Below are 25130 nucleotides of genomic sequence, written 5' to 3' on the forward strand. Positions count from 1 at the left end.
TCCTACCTAAAGCCAAGTGTTTTCCCAAACCAACTGTTAACCTTATTTTGAGTAAGATTTCTCAAAAAAAATCTAAAACTGTAATTCCATTCAGAGTCCAGAAATAGTACTTACAGACCTACTTCTCTTTTTTCTCTTGATGGTATGAATTTATATGATGTCATTTCAATTAAGGAATAAAAACTTAGAAATAGAAGGACACAAATAATATTTGGGGATATGGAGTAATCCGTAAGTCAGTAAACAGTTTGAAAAAAAAAAGAAGAAATCATTTGGAAAAGATGTTCCTGAAATTATACAATCCCCTTTTCTCTCAAAAATATGTCCATTTCCCTGTTAGAACATAAACAGGTATAATTATCATAACTTTGTTGCTTTAAATCTTCACATAACTTCTCTCCGGATACTTGACTCTCAGAGGACAAATGCATTTGGTATGAAATTTTCAACTTACAGAGGTAACCAGTAAAGTTGCCCTTTTCAGCCTCCAAATTTGCATGCAATAGATAGTCCCCAGTATGTGCTGGGGTTGTGGTTATAAACATTGTTCTTCTAGATAATCACAACTCCCTCCCCAGAAATGATGTCATTGCCACTGAAAGCCTAACGATGTGGCAAAACAGACTGTGGCTTGGATGCAACCACCAGCCATCCAAGCCTGCAGATTCTATATTCTATCCTCTGGAATGGATCAGCTCAAGAGATGAGTAAGCCAAACCCATAGCACAAGAAGGTCTTCCACAAAGCCTGAGCCCTGGTCCTCCTTGTTCCCTCAGGAAATCAGCACTATTCCATAATGGGAAGGAGAGCCATGAACTCAAAAAGGATGGGAGAATAAGAAAACTCCCTCCCAGTTATTCAGTGGTTCCCCATTGACTCCAGGATAATGTGTGAGTTCTTCATCCAGACACTTAAAGTTCCCATTTTCTGTTCCCAGCTGGATATTGCCACCTTAACACACCACGGGGAATAGTAGTGGATGGGATCAGGAAGGTAACAGGGAGTAGATCACTCAAGACCTTGGCTTTGATTCTAAGTGAGGTGGGAGCCATTATAGATCTGAGCAGTGACAAGATCTGCCATGTGTTTTATTTTTACTCATTCTCCTCAAAACACCCTACACTTCCAGAACAGACCCATTCATCCTGCGTGCCCTCTCTAAGCATCCCTGCCCAAAGCAATCTCGTTCCACCCTCAGTGCCCAGTTTCGAGACCCCTCCTATATAAAGCTACCTTGAGTCCTCCAGAAGGATGTGACTCTCCCTCTCATTCTAATCTTGCAAATGCCCAAAGCACATGGCTTAGACCAAGGTTTTGTATTTTCTGCCTTATGCTATTAGGAGTTAGATGACCAAAGGTTAGATATGCTTTGCTTTGAGCCTCAGCTGGATTGTAAACCCCTCAAGCATGGCTTACCTTCTATATAGCAAAACAGTGCTGTTACTTCAACTGTGGGAGAAGCCAGGTGCCTCCACATGCTCATCAACTCAGTTTCTAGGCCCTCGGCTATATGACAGCCAGCCAACTGCCAAGAGTTTTGCCGACAGGTCCAAGATCAAGTTCATCCACATTTCTGAAAACATAAGTGGGGATAGTCATGTTCAGAAAAAGTTAAGACCAAATTATCATCCAACCACTTTTCTCCAGCTAAACTCCTTTGACAAAAACATCTATTGTTACTTTTCAGATGGAATCCTGCAGGGTTCATTGTGTCCCCGATCATTTTGGGACTTACCTTATGTTGCACTATCATATTTGCTACCTTTCCGTGCCACATTTTTTACTTCCTTCCACTAAAATGTAAGTTCTTTAGGGACAGAGTCCTCACAGAGTTCTTTGTGGACCCACCTGTCTCCTTACTTATAGGCCCTTGCTCCAAAACTGTTTGCAGGTGGACTATTTACATGGCTCTTCCAGCCTTCATTTGCAACTAAAACACAAAAAACAGGAGACCAAAGGTAAACTGCTGCCTCTGTTGTAACAGGATTTTGTGCCGCTTTATCAAAACTTTGAGAATTTTTACACGCGGAACCTGTACATGAGAATCCGAGACAGCTGGAACCGGCCCATCTGCAGTGCCCCGGGGTCTCGGTTTGATGTGATGGAGAGGGTGTCGGATGACTACAACTGGACATTTAGGTGAGGCAGCCTTCTGGAGGGGCTTGGTTGAAAGAAATCCTTCCTGGGAAATTTTAGCGTGGGCACCAAATTACAGAGCTGATGAACACCAAACCACGGAAGTTGCTGGTCTTCCATCACTGAGCCTTTTGCAAGCCCTCATAATTCCAGTGGAGGAAGTCATGGTAATTCAGTTTCCAAGGGTGGCAGTGTTAGATTAAAATAAAGCCTGTGTCAGAAGGTGCAGGATACACAGAGCAAGCCAGGAAGAGCCTTTTCAGCCTTATGGACAAATTATAGCCCCTTGCTTCTTGCTGAAGGAAGACAGTGATGACCATGGCTCTTTCTTACCTAGAAAGTTTTTGCTGGAATTTAAACAAGAGCACAGGTGTCACAGAAGCGAGCGCCCAAGGAAAACCAGGACTAAGTAATACTCCATGGCTTGGGATACCTTTTTCCAATGCTTTGCCCAGCTTCATTTTGGGGTTACTGTCCTCCAAGGGCAGACCATTTTGTGTTGACAGCAATGCACATCAGAGAGGAAAAAGAAAATATATGATTGGAGCCAGAGCCAAAATCTCCTTATAAGAGTCTTTTATGGGGCACAAGGCTGATGTTAAATGAGAAAGCCCTTTGTGGTCTTCTCTCTGCAGGTTCACTGGAAGAATCATCAAAGATGTCATCAACATGGGCTCGTATAACTTCCTTGGCCTGGCTTCCAGTTACGACGAATCTATGAGGACAGTGAAGGATGTTTTAGAGGAGTATGGCTTAGGTGTGGCCAGCACCAGACATGAAATGGGTATGTATGTTCACCATTTTGAAATTTTGTCCAGTTGGGCCTCAGATTCCTTGTGGCAACTTCTCAAACCTAGATTGTATCTAGACTGTGTACCTCAAAAGGCTGTTATAAATCGCAAAATGAGAAAGGTATCTGAAGGCCTTTTCGGAAATTTCAAACATCTTGCTCTTGCCAGGCAGTTTATTAGTTACAGGTTTTAATTCTCCAGAAAATAAAAATGGATCTTTCCTTAGACCACATTATTTAAAATAGTAACTATTGTGCCTCTTCCATCTGGTCCTTTTCTAGAGTCTTCCTCCCACTTTTCTTTTTTTGAAACAGCTTTCGTGAAGTATAATTGATGTTTTTAAAAACTGTACTTACTTAAAGTATACAATTTGATGGGCTTAGACATATAAACACACTCTGAAACCATCACCGCCATCAAGGTAATAAACATGTCCATCACCTCAGAAAGTTTCTTTGGATCCCTGCTTTTTGTGGTAAGAACACTTAACATGAGACCTACCCTTTCAACAAATTTTTAAAGTGCACAATGCAGCATTAATTCTAGACACAATGTTCTACTGCAGATCTCTAGAACTTACTCATCTTGTATGACTGAAATTGTATATCCATTGAACACCTTCATTTAGATTTTGCTCTTTCTTAAAGATGTCCGTCACTGATCTTGCTTTTGTATTTGGATATTGCCCATTGCTGCTACTAAAACATAAGCTTCATGAAGGGAGGGATTGAATTGGCCTTGTTGTCTGTCATGTTGAATGAATGAGTGAATGATGAATGAATGGGCATGGTGGAACAGACTGCCTATTTGTTTCTCTTTTAGCTGAAACATTTTTCCCTTATTCAAAAGAGTGAAATCTATGTGAAATCTTCTGATCCTCCCCACCTCAGAGAGAAAGAGTGTTGCAAGCTTCCTCCTATAGAGTGTCTTGCTATTCCTGACACAGTGTTTTCTTATATATCATCTCATTTGTTCCTCACAAAAGTCCTCTGCTCAAGGAGGCAGCACAGGCGATGTTATTTCATCTTCTAGAGAGGAAACAGGATCATAGTAACTAAGTGATATCCCCCCAGTGGGTTATTAATCATACTAACTCCCAGTCTCCTTGCTTCTTCTATGATAGCAGATTCCCATCCAGAATGATATATGTATAGTTACCATGTCAGTTTCAGGCCAGTCTAAGAACCCAAGATAAATCTACTAAAAAGGGATTTACCATTAATGAAAAATGAGCCACATGCCCCTCTTAGATATCCATTTGACAGAAGAGCATTACAAACCCATGCAACAAAGAACAATTCAAGTTGAACAAAGTAACTTTCTTAATCCATACATTCAGTTAACATTTAGCTAAAGCTCCAAAGTTTAGAAGTGGTGGCCCAGATTTCTTAAGAAAGCCATCTTACTTATCTTCATTTTGAGGCAGGAAGGCTGCAGATATAAGCGGAAGGAAGCTAATACTTCACTTAGCAGAATTGGGTCACCCATGATATGCCTTTTGGGATGGGGCAGAGACTGGAAGACTACCCCCCAGTTATAAAAGACATGGAGTCAGTAAGCTTTGGGGATATTTCCTCTGGTGCTGGTGACATCACCAGGATCATTAATGCACGAGACAGAAAACACATTTCCTGAGGATGATGATGCCCGACCCATTGAGACAGAACATTCCTCAGTCACAGCCTGCAGAAGCTAAACCTGACACAGGCAATAGTTTCCTTCCTAGTGAAGCCAGATATGGAACAGGAGTTCCTGATTCTGCAGACTCAATGAACCAGAGAAGCCAGGCAGAGATGAAGATCATAGTTTGGACTGCCTGCAGCCTGAGTTCTTTCTGCACTTACTCAGCCTTCTGAATGGCTAGACTTCTAATGTTTACCTGTTTCACTTAGTCTCTGACTCAAGCTCTAGGAAGATTTTAACAGTTTTCAAGGAAACAGTGAGGAAGCAAAATAGAAGCCACCCACACTAATTTTAAGCAAATAGAAGAACTGATAACAAGGATGGATATGAGCAGTCAGAAAATAAAGACGTAAAAGGGGCACATTTGAAAGTATTCTGCAATATAAGCAGTAACCTTAGCCTAGCATGAAAGAATTAGTAGCATAATTTTGAATGCCACTTATTTCAATAACGTTTAGAAAGCATAAGCTATCTAGTCTTAAGAAAATGTGTAACAGTGCCAGTGGATTGTCAATGAAAATATGGGAATATGGAAGCTTANATATAAGCAGTAACCTTAGCCTAGCATGAAAGAATTAGTAGCATAATTTTGAATGCCACTTATTTCAATAACTTTTAGAAAGCATAAGCTATCTAGTCTTAAGAAAATGTGTAACAGTGCCAGTGGATTGTCAATGAAAATTTGGGAATATGGAAGCCAATTTAGCAACCGAAAATGCTTCTTGAGGAGTCCAAAGTAAAAGTTTAGGAACATTTAATCACTTGAGTACTTTCCCAGAGCTTTTAAAAATAGTTTCCAATGTTCTGGAGGGAAAAACACACAAAAATCATATTACAAAATAGGAAATTAAACAAAAAAGAAATCAAGAGGGAGTATTTAAAACACAGTAAAAGGATAGAAGACCACACACAGTATCTTGGCCAAAAATATGTGAGAAGAACATATTTGCCCACTGAAAGAAAAGGACTGAGATATTGCCAAAAACCCAAACTCAACTATGTGCTATAATCACAAACAAATACAAGTAAATTTAAGTTATTCCTAAGGATGAAAAATAGAAAGATAGATCCCAGCCAGACTCCTGGTTCCCACCTCCCTGCTACAAACCACTACAAAAGATGCACTCAGTGCCCAAGGGGGAGGTCAATTCAGTAAAAAGCTCAACAAACAAAGAGCCCAAGAGTAAAGTTGTGTGTCCAGTCTGCATCTGCAAATGCTAGGACTGAGCCTAAAATCCAGCTGAGCTGTAAGGGAGGACACCTTTCCAGACACATACCTACAGAATTGCAAATGCTGTTTTTAACACGTGGAATGATGTGCTGCTGTTTATCTCCATGTACAACTAAAAAATACTGGCATACAGAATTAAGGGAGGCTTTGACTGTCTGTCTTCTGGTCAGTTTAACTTTCCATAGGCTGATGGGGGGGATGGTGCATTTTTTTGATATCCTGAATATGAGGCAGAGTGAAATGGCAATTTGGAGTCATAATCAAGCATTTAAAATGCCTGATACATTTTTAATTCTTATCTCCTATATTCATGGGGGCATTTTTATTAGAATTCTTCTTGATCTGGGCTGTCTCCTTCAAACTGCGTGCCATATGTCATATCTTTGGTAATTACAGCCTAGTTTTTCCCAATGACTTTCTTAATGTGCCATGAAAGATTAGAGATTCTTGAGTATTGTGTGTGATATTATGTTGGGAACTAGTGAACTCTAGACTGAACAGCTTGTCAAAGTCGAAGAGACTGCGGCCCAACATCCTCTTTTTAAGGTGACTTGCTTCCAGACTTTTAGCTGGAAAGTCGCTTGAATACCTGTTTACAGATTCTAAAATTCCATGGAGTTTTAGATTTTCAGCACCAGGATTGAGAATCGTTCATGATGTCTGAGTCTTAACATCAAACAATAATCAGTAATATCTCCATTATGCAAGATATTTCCACATTGGATCTTTGAATTTCTTTATCTGAAAGAACTATTTAATTGTTCTGTGTGTGGAAGGTGTTTGTCTGAATATGTTGGTTTGACAATGAAAAGTGTAATGCAGCAGCCCCTGAGGCAACGTAAATGTATAATTGCTTGTTCTTCTTTCATATTCAGCCAAAGAGTAAAGAAAAAACTGAAACTTTAAAAAATAAACAAACAAACTAAATGTGTGGTGCAAATGCAAACAAAAGGAAAGCAGAAGATTAGCTTAAAGTTATTAGTTGTTATTAAGCATAAGAAGAGACTCGCCTTATAAAAATTATGTGGAGAGCCCATAATGAAGACAGATTCAACTCCTATATTATCTCTATGCATCAAGTAACACAGTGAGGACATAGTTGCCTGTTTATTTTTCTGTACACCTGGAAATTAGGATAATGAATTATGAGAGGCTTTGAAAATCATTTGGGCCAATTTAACATTCCACAGGCTGATTAGAAACAAAAGCAAGACAAATAAAATAGTGATAGGAGACCACAAAGTACCTCCCAGTCCTTGAAAGAAGGAAAGAAGGAAGGGAGGGAGGGAAAGAGGAAGGGAGAAAGGGAGGGAGGGAAGAAAAGAAAAAAGAAGAGAGGGCAGGAGGGAAGGAGAGAGGGCAGGAGGGAAGGAGGGAGGGAGAGAAGGAAGGAGAGGGCGGGAAGGAAGGAGGGAAGAAAGGAGAGAAGGAAGGAAAGAGGGAGGGTAGGGAGGAAGGAAGGAGGGAGGGAAGGAAGGAGGGAAGAAGGAAAGTAGGAAAGGAAGACATAAAACATAAAGGACACTAACAATGTAATTATTGAGTTTCATTTAATATTTATATATTGAATTATGAGCCTTAAAGCATATTACCGGTACACTTCATCTTTTAAATATTTAGTGAATTTTCACAAAAAATTACTATATATTGTGCCACAAAGAAAACTTCATTAGATTCCAAAAAGTGGAATCTACATAGGTCACATTCTTGGATCACAGTGAAATAAGTCTAAAAGTAAATAATAAAATTAGAAATAATTCCTTTTTAAAAAATCTCTGGGATGTTTTAAAGCCCTTTCCTAAGAGACTCTTGAATCAAAAAGGAAATGAAATTACATTTACAATATATGTAGAAACTAACAGCTATAAGAACACCATAGGGTCCAGCTAGTTGTGTACTTGGAGGAAAATATATAGTCTTACTTTACTAAAGAAGAAAGATTGAAGCTAGCAAACTAACCTACCCATGAAGTAAGGAGTAAAAGGAAAGCAAAAGTATTGAATTACTAGAAATAGAAACAGACGGTTATGAATAAGAGAAGAACAATTTCTATTGGGCTGAGGCATCTGTGTTTAATAAAGTCACTAGAGGTGATTTTGATGAGCGGCAATCAGAGCTGGCAACTGCTGAACAAAAGCTGACAAACAAGCAGTTTGTCGAATCCAACAGTGTATTCAGTAACAAGGTATCATGATGGAGTAGTTCATTTCAGTGACTATTGAGTTAGCTCAATAATAGGACAATTCATAACATTGAAAAATCCTAGAAGAAAACATATCATTATCTTGATAGGTGACACTAAAGCATTTATAAAATTCATTATCTGTTCCTAATACAAATTTTAATAGAATAAAAATAGGAGATTCCAGAATGCAATAAAAAGTACCCACTTCAAACAAAGAAACTGTACTATATTTCATGATGAGACACTAGAAACTTTCACTTCAAAGTCAGAAAAACGATGAGGATGTGTTTATCCACCATTTTTAATGCCCTGTGGAAGTACTAGACAACATCGTTTCATTTTTCATTCTTGAAGTCAAGAAGTATTTATGGAATGACTACCGTGTGACGGAATAAGAACTATAGGTGTAATAAGAGGTAAACGAACCATTATTTGTAGATGATCTGATTGTTCACCTCTCTGGTTTTCAAGCTGTGACCTGTGAGGAGCAAAGAGGACCTCTGCAGGGGTTCTTCATGGGGCTACCATCGACAGGAGACACAGCTGAGCAGGAAGGACAGAGTTTGGGTCTACTTTCTTCCAATTTACATACTTGAATAACCAAAAATTTAAGGAGGGCACATGTGGTGATGAGCACTGGGTGTAATATACGCAACCAATGAATCGTTGAACACTACATCAAAAACTAATGATGTAGGGGGCGCCTGGGTAGCGCAGTTGTTAAGCATCTGCCTTTGGCTCAGGGCGTGATCCCAGTGTTCCGGGATTGAGTCCCACATCGGGCTCTTCTGCTGGGAGCCTGCTTCTTCTGTGCCCACTCCCCCTGCTGTGTTCCCTCTCTCTCTGGCTGTCTCTCTGTCACATAAATAAATAAAATCTTAAAAAAAAAAAAAACTAATGATGTACTATATGCTGGCTAATTGAACACATAATAAAAAAATTTTTTTAAATAATAATAAATATCCAATAAAAAACCCAAACAAGACTTACTGCATGTAGACCAATTTTTAAAATTCATAGAGTAAAGTCAGTAATTAACAATCAGAAGATATATTGGAGAAATTATATTATTAATAAATATGGGCAAAACTAGCAAACACCTAGGGAATTATGTTGAAAATGTCTAGAAATTATTTGAAGAAAACTGTAAAACTTTGGTAAAAGACTTCAAAGAAGACTTGAAAACGTCAAGAAAACAAATCCTAGAAGTGAATGACCTGGTCTTATACTTCTATCAGTACTTCTCCAAATGAATATGTAAATTGAACACCATCCCAATGACATTAATAGATGGGGAGAAGAGATGGGGAGTCTAAATGGAAGTCTAAAGACAGACACAACTTGGCATACTCATTTGAGTACAACAAGAATAATTTTGAAATCAGCTGGAAAAGGACTAATTACATCATATTTAGTATCATGATAACTGGCTGATGACATAGGAAATAAATTAGATCCCTACCTCACATATTATATCTCAGCACATTCCACTTGCGTGAATTGCAAATGCATTTGAGATTTATATATAAAAAGAAGAACCACCACCAGAAATAACTGCATAAATAAAATAGAAACTGAATGAGTAACTGAAGTGATGAATGAATGAAAAAATGAACAGAGTAAAATGATCCCATAATTCAAATACAAAATGCACTTCTTAAAATTTAAATCCAATTAGCCAACATATTCATTAGTTTTTGATATAATGCTCAATGATTCATAAGTTGCATATAACTCCCAGTATTATACAAAATGCACTTATATGCATTCCTTCATTAGGGCCCTGCTAGGATTGTCAGTCTCTAGCTCCTTTGAGGTTCACAACACCTCTGTCTTAGTCCCTTCAGGCTGCTGTAACAAAATATCACAGACTGGGTGGCTTATGAACAACAAAGTTCATTTCTCACAGTTCTGGAGGCTGCCAGCATGGTCAGGTGAGGGCCCATTTCCATGGTGCAAACTTCCAGTTGTACCCTCCCATGGTGGAAGGGATGAGCCAGCTGTCTGGGGCCTCTTTTATAAGGACACTAATCCTATTTATGAAGGCTCTGTCTTTATGACCTAATCACTCCCAAAGGCCCCACTTCCTATTACCATCACTTTGGGCATTTGGTTTCCAATATGAATTTTGGGGAGACGTAAACATTCACACCACAGCAGCCTCTTCTCTGGCTTGTCACCCATGAATTCTATAACCCATAATGACCTCCAGGGGAACTCACCTTACTTAACTCACCCTGCCTGGCAGTTTGTCCTCTTAATGGGAGGGATCCATTTCAAATGACTTCCAGGCTGACTCCATGCAACACAGGCCACCCTTGTCCACGGAAAACAGGCACTCTTCCCTGTTAGAGGAAAGACAGCTTGCTCCCACCCCAACCTCTAGACACATCTACTTGCCCTTCAGATTTGTCAAGCCTGATTCAGACAGTAGTCTCCTCTGTCCTCATGCTCCGGGGAACCAGAGAAAGCACTTCCAGAAATCCTGAGGGAAAAAGCCAACAAAATGAAGCATTTAACTTCTGTACATAAAAACCATGTCAACAAAGTTAAAAGTCAAGGAACAAAGTTAGGAAAAGTTATTTGCAAAATATAAGGCAAAATGTTAATATTCTTAACATGTAAAGACTTACAAATCAGAAGGAAAAAACCCTTATCTTAAGTGGGTAAGGATTTTGAGAAAGTTCAAAAGAGGCAAAAATGCAGAGTCAGGATTGTATAATGTTTCTCAAGCTTTTCTTTAACTCTCCCTCCTGTGATATTTTAATACTGCAGATATCTGTTTATGTGGGTCATGGATATCTGTGTCTTATACATAGAGTAAGTTATCTGCCCTTCCTCCAAGAACAGATTGTCAACCCTTTGGAAGCAATATCATAGCTGCTGAGAATGCATAGGATAGTAATTACCCTTCAGGGAAAGTAGATGGTGACCAGGAGGGGGCACAAAGGGAATTCTATATTGTTGCTGTTTTTTTCTTTTTGATGCAGTAATATGTGTGTTCACTTTTTGAAACTTCATAGGGCTCAATACTTACAATTTGTTTCCTTTCTATATGCATGTTAGAGTGTAACGAAAATTTTACATTAAAAAGTAGATCCAGTACACAAATGGGCAATTAAGGGAAAAAAAGAAATATAAGTGGTTAATGAGCCTGTGGAAAATACTCTGTCCCATTAATAATCAAAGAATTATTAAGACATTGAGTTACCATTTTTCACCTAATTGGCAAAAGTTAAAAAAAAAATATCCCATAGGGGCACCTGGGTGGCTCAGTCGTTTAAGCATCTGCCTTCGGCTCAGGTCATAATCCCAGGATCTTGGGATCCAGCCCTGCATAGGGCTCCCTGCTCATAGGGTGTCTGCTTCTCCCTCTCCCTCTGTCCCTCCGCCTGCTGGTGCTCTCTTTCTCTCAAATAAACAAATAAAATCTTAAAAAAAAAATAATGATATCCCATAGTTTCAAAGGAATAGAGAAAAGGGCACCCTTAAATGTTGTTGGTAGAGTACATCGGAAGGCAATTTGGAAGTGTATCAACAGAAAGCCATTTAACTCGGTAATTTCATTTTGAGAAATTTGCCTTAAATTTTTTGAATAAATGTTCAAAGATGTATGATCAAGAATAAGCACTGCAATATGCTTAATAATTGAAAAATTGGGAAAATAAGTGAGTTTCCAGCAATAGGAAATTGATTAGATGTACTTGGTGGATCTGTTTAACATAATGTCATTTAACCATGCAGAATTGTAATGCAGTTTTTTAGCACGGTGGTTGAGAGCAAAGGCTCTGGGATTAGTTTGCTTGGGTTCAAATCCTAGTTCTCTCCTTCCACTAGCTAGGGCCTGAGATAAAGTCTATCTCTTCCCAGTCCTCAATTTTCTCAAAATTGAAAATACATTGTTAAGAGAATAAAACAAGTTATAGAACTGTATATTTGTTATTATGAGTCCATTTTTAAACATGTATTTTACTTGAATATTTGCATTGATAAAGATGGTTATATTTTATTTTGTACTATCTTCTGATTTTTCCACAATGTTCTCATATTTCTTGGGTTAATTATTTCCTGAAGTTAACAGGAGTCTAAAATGAAGGCACAGATTTATGAAAATAGTTCTGTTTCCAAGACTTGATCACTGAATCAGACTGACCAAATTTTCCAGTCTCCTAGAGGGACCCCGTCATAGGCTATGTGGATTCTTGATCTTAAACCAGCAGTTCTCAAACTTTAGCTTACCTCAGAATTACCTGCAATGCTTGGGAAAACACAGGTTATTGGCCCCACCTACAAAGTTTCTCATTCGGCCGGGCTGGAAAAGAACCCAAGATCTCGCATTTCTAATGACTTCCCAGGTAATGTCCATGCTACTGCTCCGGGGGACTACACTTTGGGAACCATTGGAAACTATCTAGCACAGCTGACTTTCTTGACCAAATTAATCAAACATTTTCCAAAATGCAATGGTCTTTTACTTTTTGTGGAGTGAATACCACATATGCCTGGGGGATGAAGTCTATAAATAAAAACTGGAAAGTAGATAAGAGACAAGCCAGAAAATCAATGAAGCAAGTTAGTTTTGATTATTGAGTGCATCCTGCCACTCATTGCTGCTCTGGATTTCCAAATGCAGGAAAGATTAAACTCGGCAAATGGAAGAGAAACTTTTGTTTCCTTTCTTCCTCCTCCCCCCACTTTTATTCTACAAGAGTGTTTAGTTTCTTGGTCTTTTTTTTTTTTCCTGGTTAAGAACAGATGTATAGTAACAGAATATTATTTGAATGCCGACGCTCTATAAGTTCTTTGTGCTGCAAGCAACTGTTAGTCAGAAGTTCACTTCTGAGAAAACAAACTCATGGAAGGCCACGAGACTACTTCTGTGCCAAGGAAAGCTCATCTCTACTTGGAGACTTTTCTTCCTTTGAGAAGGGAAGCCTTGTGCTTGACTCAGCTCACCAGGGAAACCTGAAGAGTAAGCACACCTCAAAACTGCCTAGTGGAGAAGAGTCATTCAAATTATAATTGCAATTTTAAGAAGTAGCCTTCAAATATTTTCATCTTAAAAACATCAGAAAGGACACATTAACTTAGGAATCCATATGACTAGATGTAATGGGAAATTATTTTCCATTTTCAAGTTTCAAATGTGATTGTTATGTTAGTTGGAATGTACCAATTTGCTGAAATTTCTAATTCTCAGTTTGAGAACATGGTCCTAAATCATTTGATAATTCATCTCCCTCTTTAGCTTCCTGAAGTTTTCTGCCATCATTTCATTCAAATTATCAAGGCTCTTTCTGTGTTTCTTTCTCAAATATTTGTATCTGGATCTAGGAAAGGTACAGCGCACTAGTCTGAACTACTGAAAAAGGGGCCAGCCTGAATCTGCAAAATGTCTAAATTAAAGCAATTTTGAATAAATATCATCACATGGCCTTCAAGTTCCTACGAGAATAAGCAGTTTCTACGAAATTGCTACAAGTAGAGAACGTGTTTTCTTTTTTAAAAAAGCAATTTTAATTAACACAGTTTTATGTAAATCAATGCCATAAACATGCTGTAAAGCAGTGGATTCGATTAAATAAGCTATAAACATCCCCACATCAATTAGTTTCACCGTCTTAATTTACAACAGCCAAACTCTTCTTTATAAACAGTGCCAGTTCCTCTCTGGCCAAATTATTGTAAATTCTGATTAATAAGATTTCATTCCATTTCTCTCAAGCCTCTTTATTTTCCTTTTAGAGTATTTTTAAAGGGAAACAGACTCTCAGAGGAATTGTTTGAGAGTAGGAAAATGAAAGTATATCTTGGTTTCTGAAAGCCTTTTGGCAATTTCCTGATACCTGTTATAGTTCTGACAAGGTAATTGCCCTTCTCTTGACAATGACAGAAATTACAGCACAGCCAAATTGCAACTAGCAGAGATATTCCCGCAAGTGTAGATTTGGCTTTGTAAGTTCGACAAAGCCAAGCAAGCGTAACAACTCGACAAGCTAGCCCAATAATTTTATGTAAGTATAATACTTGCCAGCAAGGTAATACCTGGGATGATTGAACAAAGTCGAAACTCATAGAATTTCAGAATATGTGGATCTTCCACCATCTTCTCTCCACCCACACAAATAACGTAAGATGAGATACATGCAGCCTAGAGATTTTTTAATAACCTGCCAATCAATGTTTTTGCAGTCGGTAGGTTGAGAAGTCAAAACTAGAGACCAGTTCTCCTGGGTCCAGTGAAGAGCTCTTAACACTACCCTATATTGTTCATAGCTAAAATAAGAGACCACCCCCATCAAGGATCACCAGACTATTCCAGCTGCTTTCTGTTTTTGTCCTGCCTGCAGGTCACAAACAGTTTTTACAATTTTAAGTGGTTGAAAAAATAAAAATAAGAATACTATTTTGCAACATGTGGAATTATATGGAATTCAAATTTCAGTATCCGTAAATAAAGTTTTATTGGTACACACCCACGGCCGTTCTTTTGTGTATTGTCTATGACTGCTTGCACTTTATAATAGCACAGTTGAATAGTTATAACAGAGGCCATCTGGCCCACGAAGTCCAAACTATTTTCTCTCTAGCCCTCCATAAAATGTTTGCTGTTGTAAATAAGTACCTACCCTCGTCACAATTTAGGAAGAAGGATCCTCTAGATTTATTAGCAATTGTCCAGATTTCCAAATCCAGTGCACATCAATGTACATCAAAGTTTAGTCTCTTTTACTTCATTTAGGCAAAAGTTCTGTTACATCCAAACACACTGAGGATAAAGATTAACTTTCATTGACATCAGCACCTATGTATATATTTTATAGCCACTAATACCAACTTGAGGAAGACCAAGGACATTGTCAATGTCTACCCCTAACTTCCCACATCCACGTCCCCAGTTCAAGCAAAGTGGCTCAGATGGGGGCTGATATCCATGACACAATTGGAAAAGCCAGGTGAGCCTGCTGGCAGATTGTCATGACAAATGCCAGCCTGCTCCTGGGTCAAGTCTAAGAAACTATCTATAAACAGGATATTCTGGACAAAAAGTGACTACAGTCACAGTTTGGGAAATAGTCTCCACATGTGTCACACAGGAAGAATTGGTGGTGGTGAAATAGGCTTGTTAATAACACCTATACTCTTTACTATTGGTCAGTGTCAACTTGAAGGCCAGCAGTCTTTATGTTCTGACTAAAAAGTATGAGCCAGTCAGCATCAATAAAAATCCAGCAGAAGTATACAGTCCATAAACATAATATTGGTACTTTCTCCTGCATCCAATTTTTATTGATTTGACTGATGGTGGCAAGCCTAGTGTTTGGCACATGAAAATAACATTGAGAGAGCTGGGAAGAGGATACATCCAGCTTGTCTTTGTTCTTTTATTCACAAAGCAGGTTTTCAGTATCCCATTGGATAAATAAACTTTCAGGATGAGAACCAGTGTCAATATATGCACAACATAGCAATTTGGAGATCCATTGTCACTAGCCAATTTGTGGCCTGTTGTTGAGCTTCAGAGACTTAAAAAAAAAAAAAACACAAAACAAAACTAAAGTCAGAGAGAAAGAGAAATAAAAATCACTATGAATTTATTTGTACCTTTGGTTAGGACTATACCTGTGCTTTCTTGGGATTAAAAAAATCCCAAATTTACATAACAAAGACAACATGTTGAATGTAATTTCTAGAACCACTCAAGTACTCAAACTACCAACTGCAACTTGACATGACTCAGGCACCTCCACCCAATTAGGATCTGGCCTGAATGTTTGCAGGAAGCAAGCTCATTTTTTGTGACTCCTTTGTTTCCCCAAGGTCTTCCTACATTTTTAGTTCTTAAGAGTGAAGAGCATGAAAAGGAAAGCAGCCCTCAATTAATATAAATGAACCATACTTTTCAGTATTCCTTAATGAACACCCCATCCAAACAGCCCAGTCTAGCTTTGAGAGGCAGGGCTTCCTGAAGTAGAAAATGTCCAACCATCCTGGGACTCTTTTATATCTGGTTATGAAATTTGAGCTCTGAGCATCAAAGAGAAATTCTATAAAAATGGGGGTTGGGAGTGGGGACTGTTATTTTCTACAAATGAAGATAAGTCCCTAGATGCAAAACCACTTGTAACTCAGCTGTGAGACGTGGTCATAGAAACAGGCATATTTGAATACTAGTTTGCTATCTACTTGACCACTGGAAATCCAGAAGAAGGCTGGATCTGGAGACCTAAGATGGACACCTGCATTTCTTCTCTTCTTTCTCTCTGCAAGCCAGGACTAATGATAAAGACTCACGGAGGGCACTTTCTCAGGATGTTCTTGGATACACCCACTTCTTACTAGTTGGCTGGCTGTTTGATTGCTTACAACACATCCTACATTATCCTAAGGACCTTTAGAGATGCATCTGTTATAGATAAACCCATGGATGACAGGCTTGGGGAAGAGGAAAGTGGAGGAAGACATTACAGAGACTCACTGTGAAGTACTCTACTCATCATTTCTGGGTGACTGGGCCAGGACACAGTTGTCACCTGACTTTCTGGAACGGAAAGTCTCATGGGGAAATTTACCAAAGTGGCAACGTTTGGGCACCCTCATCCTTGCTGGAGACCTTCCATAGGTATGGGTGTTTCCAAGGTGGAACTCACTACCTATCACCTTGTTGCCGTAGCATCATGTGACCTCTTGACCTTCTTCCCTGTGACATCCCCTACTCTGGGCTCTGTCCTGTCTTTATTCTCCATCAAAAGCATGCAACTCAACAAGCACCTACTATGTGTCAATACTGCACTGTACTGTATCAGTATTCTGTGGTTGCCAAGATGAACATCCCACATACAGTACTGGCACCCCAAGGGCTCTTTCTGTAGTAGAGAATTTGGCCTCATGAATGTTCAACTTAGTAAGTGCTATAATCTTTATGTGATGATGCTTATGGGATCTCAGAAGAAAATGACACAGTTTTCCTGGGGAAACTGAGAAGAGCATCTAAGAAAAGACATCAGATGAGGTGGATGTCAAAGAATGAGTGGGACCTAACAAGAAGACCATTGTATGTGGAGGAAAGACCACTCCCAACATCAGGGAAGCCTAAAACAGCACCTCTCCAATCTCTCTGGAAACTTCGAGGAGAGGTAGCCAGAGGCCACTCAGCTGTTTAGTGGAAGAGCTGAGGCCAGAACCTAAGGCTGTCATGCCCAGGCCAATGGCCTTTTCACTACCTATTCTTGGGACCATTCCCTTTGGGATGCAGTCTCCATTAGATAAAAACAAATCTGATGAGTGATTATGTGCCCGTGTTTTATCTTTAAATTTTAGTGTTTCTTTTTTCTCTATATCTTTGATAATAAAGTTTTAAATGACAGTTTAAAATTTTAACTCCCCACCCCCCAAAATTGATTCTGCTAGAATACTTCTTTTACTATGGTTTCTGGCAATTCTAGGTTGAGAAGAAAGGCCACCAACCATCTGTTGTATGACAATGTGACCTCTCAAGAAGGACAAGGACGATCCATGAAATGTCCTCTTTCATATTAAATGCAAAATAACTCTTTGAACTCACTAGTTGATGCCTTCTCAAGTTTAACCCTTCACCATTTTAGTACAGTAAGCAAGATAATTAATTTAACAAAATTCTGGTATCACACTGTGTATAGTAAAATATGTTGACCCTTAGGTTGAAAAAAGCATGTTTATACTCATCCCCAATATGCTACCAATATTCCTCTCATTTATATCTGAGTTAAATATGCTTCTGTGTTCTGTGGTTGCAAATTATGACATCTCTCCACTTATACATTCTCGTGTTCTGTGAAGTGTATCATGTACAGCAGCATTGTCCAATAAAAATATAATGCAAGACACCTGTGCAATTTAAAATTTCTAGTATCCACATTTTAAAAAATTTAAGGAAAAGAGGTAAACTTAATTTCATAATATGTTTTGTTTGACCCAATATATCCAAAATAGTATCATTTAAAAACGTACTCAGTATAAAAATATTGATGAGCTATTTTACATTATTTTATTATTGTTGTTGTAGTAAGTGTTCAAAAAATAACGTATCTTTTACTCTTACAGGATATTTCAATTCAGACAATAAATTTTCATTGTTTAAAGTGAAATAAGTAGAATATAATCCTACTCTAATAATAAAGTTATGTTCGGTGGAAAATATTTTACAGTGTTTCAGTTTTTAAGCTTAAATAAAGTTAACTAAAATTAAATACAATTTAAAACTCTTTTGCAGAAATCGCATGTAGCTAGTGGCTACCATATTGGACACTGCAGATCTAGAAGTTAAAGTGATGGCAAACAGAAAAATATGAGGACCTTTATCATTTACTCTTAATAAGGCATAGGGATAGTGTATAAGAAGGAATCAGAGCATAAGCATATAAAACATAGCGGAGTGGTAAAAACATGAGCTTTGGAGTTAGACCAGATTATCTCTGTTGGTTTTTATCTGTGACCTCTTTACACCTTAGTTTTCTAATCTGTAAAGTAATGATACCTGCATTATTGGGCTTTTAAGATTGAATGAGATAGCCTATATAGTGGGCTTTGAAATCTAGCACATTCCAAAAGTTCTGTTAGTTATAACTAGATTCACTAGTATCTATAGAAATCATGGGATCTGTTTCGATATGTGTGGGGCCCCTTGGAGAGGGTTATATTTTAATTAGTCACTTGAGGGAAGTAGGGTGAGAGGAGAGAAGAATTGTGTCATTTTTTGTTTCATTTTATTTCATTATCAATATTTATATTAAAAAATGTGCCAATCCTAAGTATACAGCTCAAAAGATTTTCACAAGGCAAACATACCTGTGTAACCAGCACCCAAATCTAGAAAACAAAACATTTAGAGAATCTCAAAGCTCTGTTTGTGCTCCCAACAAAATTAACCACTATACTTACTTCTTTTTTTTTAGAAAATATCTACTTTTGGGGCGCCTGCGTGGCACAGTCGTTAAGTGTCTGCCTTCGGCTCAGGGCGTGATCCCAGAGTTCTGGGATCGAGCCCCACATCAGGCTCCTCCACTAGGAGCCTGCTTCTTCCTCTCCCGCTCCCCCTGCTTGTGTTCCCTCTCTTGCTGGCTGTCTCTCTGTGTCAAATTAATAAATAAAATCTTAAAAAAAAAAAGAAAATATCTACTTTTATTTTTTTATTATTTTTAATTAATTATTTATTTATTTTTTATGTAAAGTTCGATGATTCATTAGTCGCATATAACACCCAGAGGCACGTATTGCGTGGTGCACTGGGTGTTACACTATACTTACTTCTAACACTGTAGGTTAGGTTTGTCTGTTTGTAAAACTTCATATAAGTGGACTCAGCCTGCATATGAGTGTAGAAGTGTCTGACTTCTTGTACTCAACAATGTATTTGTGAGATTTTTTTCATTTTGTTGTGTAGGGTAATAGATTGTTCCTTCTCATTATGCTGTTTAATTCCACTATGTAAATACCTCCACAAGGCATTTCATTTGTTCATTCCACAGTATGTGGACATGTGGGTTGTTTCTTGATTGTGGCTGTGGCAAATATACCCTGCTACCCACACTCTGGTACATGTCTTTTGGTGGTGGGTACGCACTGGATTTTGAGTTTGCTCAAAACTTGCTGAGAAGAGAAGACTCACTCATTCCATCATTTCACGGACAGGAACCTTGGATAAGCATGAAGAATTGGAGAACCTTGTAGCTAAGTTCCTGAATGTAGAAGCAGCTATGGTCTTTGGGATGGGATTTGCAACTAACTCAATGAATATCCCTGCACTAGTCGGAAAGGTGAGAATTTGTTAATGTAATTGTCTTCTGCTATGTTGTTTCTAAGAATTACAACTCTAAGCAGGTCCTTCATTAGGAGTATGGTGGAGAAGGTCCTTTTTCTAGGAAAATCTGATTGGATTTCCAGCTTTTTAAATAAATATACCAGCTTAGTCCAGCAAATCTGTTCATAATGATATCCTGTTTATAGAATTGCAGTCCTAGATATGGGCCATATTCCATCTTTGATGATGAAGTTTAGCAAGATCAATTAAATTTTAAGGCTCCCAAGTCCTCATTTACAATGTAGAAAATGCTTATTGGGCATTTATTTGAACAAAACATTATGCTCATGCCATCATTCATTTATTCATTCAACAGATCACTTACTGAGAAATGACTTTGTCCTCATATAAAGCAAGACGCAGGACATACAAAGATGTATAAAACCTGTGCCTTATAAATGTATGTTGTTTACAGTCTAGTAGGGAAAACAATGCACCAAATAAAATAGGACAAATACCACAGAGAAGGCATGCACATACATGGAGGGCAAAAGAGTTGCTTCCACTCCCGTCTTGGGAAAGGTTGAAATTCCTGTGCAAAGTGGGTGACATGAGAACTGAATCTGTTACTTGTCTGTGAAGTTTTTTCTGTAAGATAAGGAAGAGGGAGCAGCATGCATAAAGCACTGAGCTTTGGAAGAACTAGAATGTAAGGTAGGAGATGAAGAAGAGACCAGAGATGAAGGCAAGTTGCAAAGAGCCTCATACTCATGCTTGAGTATTGGAAATTCTTTCTGAGGAAAATGGGGGATTTGGTTGGCTCAGTTTAAGTAAGCAAGTGTCATAATCAGATTTAGGTTTAAAATAATCTGATCCATGACAGTTAAATGCAATATATGATCTTTGATTGGATTCTGCATTGAAAAAAATAGAAGGAAATAAAACATCTATAAAAGACACTGATATCATTAAGACACTTAGGGAAATATAAATTCAGGCTGTATCTTAGGTGATAGCACTATATGAATGTTGCATTTCTTGGGTATGATCATTTCATTGTGATTTAGCCAGAGAATGTCCTTGTTCTCAGTAAATACATGATGAAGAATTAAGGGGTGATGTATCATGAGGTTTACAAGTAACTCTCAAAGGCCAACAAAAAAAAAAATTATACACACACACACACACACACACACACATCTACACTATGGAGGTATGAGAATATTGCTGGCTCTTGCCCCCAAAACTTAAAACATGTCACGTATGAAGTTTCCAAACTGTAAGCAAAGACTCAGAGATTCTGGGTGGCCACAAATGGCCACCATAGTTTGTCTCTGCATTTTTGGCACACTTGAGCAATTTTATAATTTAGAAATTTTTTTTTAATTTTATTTATTTATTCGACAGAGATAGAGACAGTCAGCAAGAAAGGGAACACAAGCAGGGGGAGTGGGAGAAGAAGAAGCAGGCTCATAGTGGAAGAGCCTGATGTGGGGCTCGATCCCATAACGCTGGGATCACGCCCTGAGCTGAAGGCAGACGCTTAACCGCCGTGCCACCCAGGCGCCCCTAGAAATTTTTAAATTAAAAAAGAAAACTAATTTCACAACAGTAATTTATAAGCAGTAAATTTGATTGCTCTTTTTCACTCCCCTCAGACTGAATTTCCATCCACACTTTTCCAAATGCAAAGTTTTTAGTTGGCAAGTAGTGATGCTTTTGTCTACGGATATCAATACAGAGGAGAATGAGGATAGGAAAACAAGAGCTTGTAAGGCCTTGCAGAAAAGACCCCTGCCCTCCAGGAGGAGCACACCAAAATCGTCCCAAATAATGCAGCACGGGATTGAAAAATCCCAGCAAACCTCAACCCATCCAAAGTATATCCACTTTCCTGTCAAAGATTAATTCTTTAGAAAATGGTAGCTGGCATTATCCAAGGACTTGAATGATCTTTTCTGATGAAAATCAAGTGCAAATGGTTAAAGATGTAATCCCTTAAAATAATCCCCATCTTTATCAGCTACTTGTCTACAGGATTCTATCCACATAGACACCAGGTGAAACTGGGCCTTTCAAAATTAAAGAAGGTTTGGGGGATGTGTGTTACAGGTCTCAAATTGTCTTTCTTTTCCCACATGTTGTTTTTCTTTAATTTTATTTATTGGCCTTGTGCTTTGTGTGTTTGCTTTCTGAACAGGGATGCCTCATTTTAAGCGATGAGTTAAACCATGCATCTCTTGTACTCGGGGCCCGACTTTCAGGTGCAACCATAAGGATCTTCAAACACAACAGTGAGTATCAGATGAATTTATCCCAACACGTACTACTTGCTTCTAGAAGAAAGTAAAGATTATTGATAGGGCTTTGTCCTTGCTCTTCAAACTGGGAACTTAGCCTAATGAAACACAATTATGTTTATATTCACTACTGGCTTGTTAACCTCTGCTGACCTGAAACAAATGGTGGAAGTGCTTTAAACGCCCAGATTGCTAAGTGTAACCCAAACACATTAATGTCACTGTTATTAGTGGTCTTGCAATGCAGCCTCTGAAGACATGACTGATCTCTTAGGAGATTGACGTTTAATTATCACAAGTGTTATAACTCTTCTTTTTTTGTAATTCTGCCTTAGGAACGTTTTCAGACTTAAGTTTTATGTTATAGTCAGGTAAAAAGTGATGTTCTTCCTTAAAATAATGTTTCCTTTCACTATCCCCACCCAGCACATGCTTACAATCTAGTAGGAGAAGCAGATATGTATCAATCAAAGTAACTGTATCTTGGGTTAAGTAGAAAAAGGGCCCCAGCAGTATCAGACAATGGTTGAGCGTACAGACTTTGGCTGATGGACTTTTTCCATGCCCATAGCTAAAATCAAAAAAATGACAACACCAAATATTAGCAAAGATATGAAGCAACTATATCTCTCTCCCATTCCTGGAGGGTACGATGATACAGCTTGAGAAAACTGCTTGGCAGTCTTATAAAGCTAAACATGTCCCTATATTGTGACCCATAAATTCCTCATCTTGGAATTTCCAGTGTATGTCCACAAAAAAGCTTGTGCAAGAATGTCCATAGCAGCTTTAGTCATTATAGCCAAGACTGGAAACAACCCAAATTTCTATCAACAGGAGAATGGAAAAGATCAGTGCTGTATTCAATAGAATATAGACTCTCTGATAAGGAAGGAATAAACTAGTGATACACACACCATGGGTGACTCTCAAGAAAAACTACTTTTAATGAAATAAACCAGACACAAAACAGTATATACTATATGAGTTTGTTGATAGTAAATAAAAAAAACAAACTATTAGACAAAACTAATCTATGGTGATAGAAATCATAATGATGCTTGCCCCAGATTGTGGGGGAGGGAATTGGTGAGAAGAGGCATAAAGGAACTTTCTGCGGGGGTAGAAATGTTTGATATTTTGATTGGGATGATGTTTACATTCTTAATAAAATTCATTGAATTTTACATTTAAAATCTGTCAATTCCTTGTAAAGAAATTTTCCTAAAATATAATTGTTATCATACAATATCTTTGGTATTAAAGAAAAAAGTATAGGCTTTGACTCAAGCATTTTTGTCCTTGTTCTATAGCTTATTAGCATGTGATCCTTGGCAAATTACTTAGCCTTCTCGGATCTCAATTCACCTATTCCAAAAATGAGGATAATTGCAATGCCTGATTCATGATACATTGGAGAAGATACATACAGTGCTTGCTTAGCACGAACCCTGGCAATGAAAATTTCTGAGTTGCTTGTACCTACTGTGTTATTATGATTATTATTATCCTCATCATTTTCATTGCCAGTGCCACTAAAGGACAGTAGAAAACATGATGACCCAGAAGAAAGTAGAGGTCATTTCACTTTGGGGCTTGCATGAAATTGATAGTATCTGCCATAGTCTTTGAAGGTGTAAGAGAATTCTGATCAGAGATAAGGGCAAGGGAAATTTCAAACAGAATAATCTAGAGTGTGTAAAGAGCAGCAAGACCTCTAGCTGAACTACTGGAGAAGAGCCTGAAAAATAAGGTCTTGGCCAGTTAAGGTAAAGCCACTAAGCTATATATACAAGCTAAGATATATGTACTTCAAGAAGCAACAAAAAGTGTTTGGACAGTTCTGCTTCATTCCGTGCTGTTCTCTGGATGAATTGTATTTGCTCAAAGCATTCAGTTGCCTTCCCCTATGTCTAGTGGCAGTGAAAACACAGATATAAGCTTTGAGTTAAGTTAAAGCTTTGAACAGCACCAGATGGAAAAGACCATCTGCTTACGGATTGTAAAGATCAGCTGTCCCCAAAGCAGTTCTCGTACACCTTCTCTATCCAGCATTTGCTATTATATGAAATTAGCCCAAATTCTACCATTCTCTACTTTTCCCTTGAAGGCTTTATAGGGGTGATGATAGCTAGCTAGCTAGCTAGATAGACAGATAGACATGCATATATACCCAACGGAGAGTTTTCTCATTCACTAATCAAGAATTCCCTACTCTCCAACTTAAGACTTACGGTCATGATTCTTCAATGATTCCCCCACCTCTTGGCATTTATGCCCTTGGGTAGTCCCTTCCCACATTGTCTCAGGGTTGGCTTATGCGATCAAAAGAATACAGTAGAAGTGATGATATGTCATTCTCGAGGCTAGGTTTTTAGAGGCATTATGGCTTCTCCTGTGCTTCTCTCTGGCATCATTAGTGGGGGCACTAGCAGCCTAGGCAGAAGAACTTGCCAACAACCGTGTGACGTGAATGGGCTATCATTGCTGATGCTCTGGCCTCACTCAAGCCTGCAGATGCCTGTAGCTCCAACATCCTGACTGCAGCTCACACCTTTCTTGAGCCAGCAGAACACCCACCTAAGGTTCCTAAATTCCTAACCTGCAGATTCTGTAGATACTAAGTGCTTGTTGTTTGGGGGTAATTTGTGGTGTGGCCATAAATAACTAACACCACTTCTCTAGCCACCATTTCTGGGGCAGGAGCTGGACCCCCAGGTATGATTTCCCACTTCCCTCTCTTATGAACCTAAAATGAATGACTCAGCAGACCCTGAGCGCTTTTACCCAACTACTTTACACACCTGGTCCCCGGTGAAGAAGCCAAAATGGGACAACTTGGAGGACCAACCATTCTTGGTCTGCACGGAGACAAGAAACTTGAGAGCCTGTAGCACGTAGGTCAGGAAGTGAACTAGGGTTTGGCTGATGCATCTTGAGATAGTCTCCCGTGGCCCACATGGCAAAGGAACGTCAGGCCCAGACCCACCATGCTAACAACACTCATTTCGAGGGGGGTGAGCAG

General features: G+C 38.6%; 1 protein-coding gene across 1 annotated transcript in view; it reads left to right on the plus strand.

The window, feature by feature from the left end:
• SPTLC3 (serine palmitoyltransferase long chain base subunit 3) overlaps nucleotides 1-25130 on the plus strand; it is a 125348-nt gene that overhangs the window by 45703 nt on the left and 54515 nt on the right. The window contains 4 exon segments of the mRNA XM_034641610.1: nucleotides 1985-2139; nucleotides 2772-2920; nucleotides 19697-19821; nucleotides 22006-22099. Coding sequence (XP_034497501.1) covers nucleotides 1985-2139; nucleotides 2772-2920; nucleotides 19697-19821; nucleotides 22006-22099 — 523 coding nt within the window.

This window comes from Ailuropoda melanoleuca, chromosome 13, assembly GCF_002007445.2.
Source record: "Ailuropoda melanoleuca isolate Jingjing chromosome 13, ASM200744v2, whole genome shotgun sequence".
NCBI lineage: Eukaryota > Metazoa > Chordata > Mammalia > Carnivora > Ursidae > Ailuropoda > Ailuropoda melanoleuca.